This window comes from Nestor notabilis, unplaced genomic scaffold, assembly GCF_000696875.1.
Source record: "Nestor notabilis isolate BGI_N333 unplaced genomic scaffold, ASM69687v1 scaffold20656, whole genome shotgun sequence".
Taxonomy (NCBI): domain Eukaryota; kingdom Metazoa; phylum Chordata; class Aves; order Psittaciformes; family Psittacidae; genus Nestor; species Nestor notabilis.
Window position 1 is genome coordinate 1 of NW_009932701.1, and position 6,049 is coordinate 6,049.

General features: G+C 50.9%; 1 protein-coding gene across 1 annotated transcript; it reads left to right on the forward strand.

Moving 5' to 3' along the window:
• Positions 1 to 51: 51 nt before the first annotated feature.
• Positions 52 to 5,145, forward strand: LOC104400785 (peroxisome assembly factor 2-like; the record flags this gene model as incomplete). Its single annotated transcript, XM_010016539.1, has 7 exons — positions 52 to 125; positions 671 to 754; positions 2,014 to 2,116; positions 2,277 to 2,413; positions 2,495 to 2,606; positions 4,081 to 4,289; positions 4,910 to 5,145. Coding segments are annotated over 7 exons (955 nt in total), but the record flags the coding sequence as incomplete, so codon positions are not given.
• Positions 5,146 to 6,049: the final 904 nt, after the last annotated feature.

Sequence of the window (6,049 nt, forward strand, 5' to 3'; positions counted from 1 at the left end):
AGCCGGTCCGTGCTGGCCGTGCCGCCCTTCGCCAAGGAGCTGCACCTCCAGATCGTCTGCTCGCCCGCCTACAGCGCCCGGGGAGGGTACGACCGTGTCCTCTACAAGCACTTCAAAACACCCCGGTGAGCTGCGGCGGGACACGTGTGTTTTTTAGTGCCTAAAGGGGTACAAGAAAGCTGGAGAAGGGCTTTTGACAAGGGCCTATAGGGACAGGACAAGGGGAAATTAACCTGGCAGAAGGGAGATCGAGATGAGACATCAGGAAGAAGTTCTTCCCTGTGAGGGTGCTGAGGCCCTGGCACAGGGTGCCCAGAGAAGCTGTGGCTGCCCCATCCCTGGCAGTGTTCAAGGCCACGTTGGACACAGGGGCTTGGAGCAACCTGCTCTAGTGGAAGGTGTCCCTGCCCATGGCAGGGGGTTGGACCTGGATGAGCATTAAGGGCCCTTCCAACCCAAACCCGTCTGGGCTTCTATGAAAACTAGCTAATGCTTTAATTTTTAAAGTCTTCACTTGCAAATAATGATATGATTTTTAGCTTTGGCTACTCTACAAGCTCAGCTACATGGTCAAGAACAGGCTAGAAAATAAGGGATTCTGTGCAGAGAAGTTTATGGTATATGGGGTATGGGGCTCTTTCACTGGTGAAACTCTCTGGGTTTTTTGTAGGCTTGTCCAGGAGGAGGACATCCTGTGTGTTCCAACATTTGGCTATGCTGAGTTTCTAGAAGTAAATGCAGACAAATTCCTAAGGTACGTGGCAACAAATTGTGGATCTGTTTCATAGTACTGCAAGGTAAAAGATACTTTTCTGTTGTTGACTATTGAAACAAGACACTTCGTTCCTTTCTGATCTGTCCCTGGAGTTTAGTTTATCTGCCCTTCATTTTAGGGGAAGAAGAGAATGTTTTTATTGGATTATGGGGAGCTGCAGCTAAGAGGGAAGCCTCTGTTAGCTCACTCAAATAGTCATGGAAGGAAGAAAGGGAAAAACAGAGAAACTGATGGGAGAAAGAAATAAAGAAGGAGGAGTGGCCTGAGGATAGCCAGTGCCACTTGAAGAAAACAAAAGGGAAGAAGTTGTGCTTGTCAACCTGTGGCAAACAACAAAGTGTGAATATCGGTCTGTGCAGATTAACTGTCTGTCTGGCCACCAATTCTGCCTTTCTCAGTTTGCTCCGGTGGCTTTGCAGCAGTCCTGTACTAAATGTGTGCCAGAGTAAGACGGCTTGCGGCAGGATTTGGGTGGTGGCAATGTAAATGCTTCGGCTGAGGGAACCACTACAGGCAGCTGAGTGCTGTGATGCAAAGAACTGCCTTGAGCTGTTCCTGCAGAATACACCAGCGACTGCTCAGCTCCATTATGTGCTTTAAAATGTTCATAGCACTACAATGACTACTTCCTAGGCTCGCTCTTGGAGGGAGGCAGGACCACAGGAGGCACAACTCTTCTGTTTGTGGAAGTTTCCATTCTATATTATCCATGTGGCAAGCCAGAGAAGCCAGCAGAGCTTATTGGACCCAAAGAGCTTGGAGCCGTGTTGGTGTGCAAGTGGTACAATTATTCAGAGAATGGAGAAAACCCTGGAGGAAACCTCTGCAGATCCCTTGATCTGTCCAGTGGGATATCAATGTGTCCAGGGCAGGCTCTCATGGTATTTGGATGAGTCCCAATCTGGAGCCTCAAGGACTCTGTGCTGTTAGATTTTATACACTGCAGGTGAATATCTGTGGAGTTGTAGTGAAGCAAAGAAAAGAGAATGTCTTGAGCTCTTAGATGAAAAACAGATGTACTTGTAGACAGAAGCCACCATCAGGAGCTGTTGACAGTCCTGTTGCTCTGTTTGTCCAGAGAGCACAGCAGGGTCTGTAAAGGATCAATGTGGGTCCTGGGAGAGGGCAAGGGTATCTTTCGTACCTGAGCCTTTCAGCTGTCTTCTTGTTGACGAGGGTATTGTTCCTGCCTTCAGGATCTAGAGGCAGCAATTTAAACTGCTTGTTTTTTCTCTTAGGTGGCCAGAGCTTTACTTCAAAGTGAGGAAGATTTTAGGCATGGTGGAAGGCGAGCAGTCTGAGGGTTACCTTGTGGACACCCAGAACACCTCTCTCTATATGGTAAGGTGTCAATGGAGAGCAGGGAGATCTGAGGCTGAGGTTGCACTACGGTTGATGAAGGCGCCTTTGGAGGCTTGTGTCTCCTGCCATTGGAAAATGGCATTTCAGGACTGACTTTGTGGCTTGATACCTGTCCTTGTGCTATTTTCCCTTCTCGCAGGTGGGGTCAACAAACAGTGCTGTCCCATCTGCCCCAGCCTATAACAGCCACGAGTTCTGGAGCAGTTTGTCTCCTGCTGGACTTTCTGATGTTGTGAAGCAGCTCTGTGATGCTCTTCGGCCTCACCTGAGCAATCGGTGGGTTAGAATTCCTTCTACCAAAGCCTTGGGAGAGCTGGGACCCTGTTGGTCACTGGGAGAACTCCTTCTGTGTTACAGGGCAAGTGCACTGAGCGGGGCCAGCAGCATTCTCCTCTCAGGGCCAAGCGGTAGTGGGAAGCTGATGGCTGTCAGAGCTGTGTGTAGCTGCCTCAACCTCCACCTCTGCAAGGTAATCGCTCCTCTGGTCAGTTGGTGGGTGGATTTACAACATACAAAGAATTTGGGAAATGTTCTTTAAGTTAGCCATGCCAACACCCCTGCTGCAACCCTGACATGAGCCTACCCAGAACCTGCTCCCACGTGCACGTGCAGGCAAAAGGAGTCTGAGTGTGCTGAACTTGGCAGCTTGCTCTGGAATGGGTTAGGATTGATACTGACAGGGCTCTCTTTAACTGTCTTTTTCTATCCAAGTAAAGCCAGGACAGTGGGTCAGTGAGGGAGCTTGACCAGCTGCTGTGCAGCTCCTCTTCTGGACACGATCCTTAGAGGTGCTGAGCAGATGTGCTGTAGCTCTTGGGTTCCAGTACAAGCTTGCAGAGACTTCACAGTACCTTCAGATACATGTATAGGATGTGTTTTGGAGCCCTGTGGCACGTGGTCTCAGGTTTTAGTGTGATAAGCAAGGCTATATCTCTGGTTTTGGACTTGTATGCTGCTTTTAAAGACTAACGCTCTTAGTATTTGCTGTCTGTCTTACAGTCCTAGCCCAGCGCCCTCCCCTCCTTTTCTCACTTACAGAAATGCTTATAATATCATTCCACCTTCCCTTCCTCTGATTGTTCTGCCTGCTCTAGTACCAGTAATTCTTCCACACTGTAATGAAGATCAGCACTGTTTTGTTTTCTCTCTGCCCTTCTATACTTGCATACAGCTACTGCTGCCATTTGGCTGTGCTTGCTACAACCCTAACTCCTGTTATTTCTTACAGCGCATGGAGCACAGGAGTTCCTATGCTCTGTGCCCCCATCCTTACCCTTTAGGCCAGCTCTTGAGGTGTTCTCCATGCGCCAAGCCACCCTTTCTGAGGACGAGGCCAAGGAATCCCAGAGATGGTTTGTCTCTCCCTGCGTTGGCCTTGCAGCACCAGGGGGCAGCACTGCCTGTTTCCAGCAGTGTTCACTCTGCTGTTCAAGGCTCACCACTCACTTCTCCCTTCGGGATGATTTCAAGTGTTTGCTTTGCAAACAGCCCCTGGGCCTCTAGCCACCTCTAGCTTCCCCTCCCCTCCCTTCCAGCTTCCTTCTGCACTTTGAGTTCTTGCAGCTCTGGGTTGAACAGTGTCTCCCTCTCAGCTCTTTGCACTCTTTCTCCAAGACTCCTTTTCTCCCTGTCTTGACCTCTTCCGTGGCAATCCTGTCCCTTCCAGATTGGGTTGCTGAGCAATGACAGCCACCATATCAACTTCTTGGGTCCCTTGGCCTCACCCTTTTCAGACAAGACCTTCCTGCCCCCCTCAGGGGAATCAAACAGCCATTTTTCATTGCCAGAGAGTCCTGAATGTGTCTCTGGGAAAAACCCACTTGGATCTCCTTTCAGCTGTGAATTGCCCATGGAAAGCTTTGTGGAAGTGAACGTCGTCCTGCGTCCCCAGCTGTCTGTGTTGCAACTGCTGCAGGCTTTGTGTTGTGTGGTCTGTCTTGCAGGTCGATTGTGTTAGTTTGTGCAGTGACACCAGTGGAGCCACAGAGGAGAAAGTTCAGATGGCCTTCACCCAGGCCCAGCAGTATCAGCCGTGTGTGCTACTGCTGAAAGACAGCGAGGTGCTTGGCAGAGACCGGGACAGGCTAGGAGAGGATGCCAGGGTCATTGCCACACTGAGGCAGCTGCTCCTGGACAGAGACCCGGCACTGAGGTACAGACCCTGCGTGTTTGCTGTGGGTATCTGAGGTGACTGTTTGCTCCTGCCATTCCTAGGGCAGCAGTCACTGCTGCATCAAGGTAACTGATTGCTAACGTGCCCTGTTTTATTTTTAATCTGGTGGAGTCTTTCCCAGGTTTGCTTTGTTTACTTCAGAGGGCCCATGTTCCAGCTCAGAGGCAAAGAGAATCAGGAAACTTTGTTGTCTGAAGCTGGTTTCTGAATGCTTGTGTTGAACGAGGCATGGCAAGGGTCACAGGGACCACAGAAGGGAGCTGGACCCTGGGAGAATCTTGAGGCTGGTGACAAGTACCAGAATGCAGGGAGGGAGACATTAAGTGAAGTTATTTCTTCACTTGAATTTATTGAAGAAGTAACTTGAAGTTGTTTATTCACTTGATGTCACTTGAAGGGCCTTGACTTGTGAGTTAGAGCTCACAAAGCAGTTCCAAGGCAAGCTGGAGCAGAGTGGCTACAAGACAGCTTGACCAGGATGTATGCATTTCTTGGAGGAAAGGGTAGCCAGTGGAGCGTGGCTCGGTGTATGTGTTGGCAGTGTAAAAGGGAAGCTTCCATAGAGCTGAGGCCATGCACTGTCCCCCTTCTCTCAACAGTCACCCTGTCCTGGTGATTGGCACAACCTGCAAGCCCCAGGATGTTCCTGCAGATGTGCAGACTGCTTTCCTTCATGAGGTGAAAATCGAAGCCCCTTCAGAAGAGCAGAGGAGGTTGATGCTGAGCATGCTGACTGCCAGTCTGCCTCTGGGCAAAGAAGTGAGCCTATCCAAGCTGGCACGCAGGACTGCAGTGAGTGAAACCATGGCAGCATGTGGAGATGAGCAGGCCAGGGGTGCTGGGCCAACCTCCCCTACCTGGCCAAGGAGGAAGGAGGCAATTCTCACAGCCCAGTTGCCTTCCTCACTGGTCTGCAGACGTCCGCAAAAAGCTGGACCTTTTAGCCAGGGGACAGAAGCTCCAAGAACAGCTCTGCAAAGAATTCTTCCCCATACACCTTTTATGGCCTAGATGGAGCTGTGGTCAGGGACTGAATTAATGCTGTTTGTTTCTGCATTCACAGGGCTTTGTGCTGGGAGATTTCTGTGCCTTGTTGTCGCACAGCAGCCGGGCTGCTTGTACCCGCATCCAGGCCTTGAGGTACAACAGGCAACAGGGCAGGAGGCAGGGAAGGGCAGGGCTTGATAACGACAGGGGCAGGAAAGGGGCAGAGCCCGAGTCCTTCCCTTTTCTTTCTTGGCAGCTTTCCAGGTGGACTGAGTGAGGAAGTGGAGAGAGATTTCTGCACTGCTGGGTTCCCAGTGCTTGAGGAGGATTTCAGTGTCGCCCTGGACCAGCTGCATGATGCCCATTCCCAGGCAGTGGGAGCCCCAAAGGTAGGATGTTGGGCAGAGGAATTGGGGTTGGTTGTCCAGGGCTGTATTATAATAGAATCCCAGACTGGTTGGGGTTGGAAGGGCCGTTAAAGTTCATCGAGTTCCACCCCCCTCCCATGGGCTGGGGCCCCTTCCACTAGAGCAGGTTGCTCCAAGCCCCTGTGTCCAACGTGGCCTTGAACACTGCCAGGGATGGGGCAGCCACAGCTTCTCTGGGCAACCTGAGAAGGGAAGAATTTCTTCCTAATGGCTCATCTAAATCTCCCCTCTTTTCACTTTAAAGCCATTGCTCAAGGTACCTCTCACAGACCTCACTATCTGGTGGGGCTGTGTTCTGGCACATCACTTCCTACAGTGGCCTTG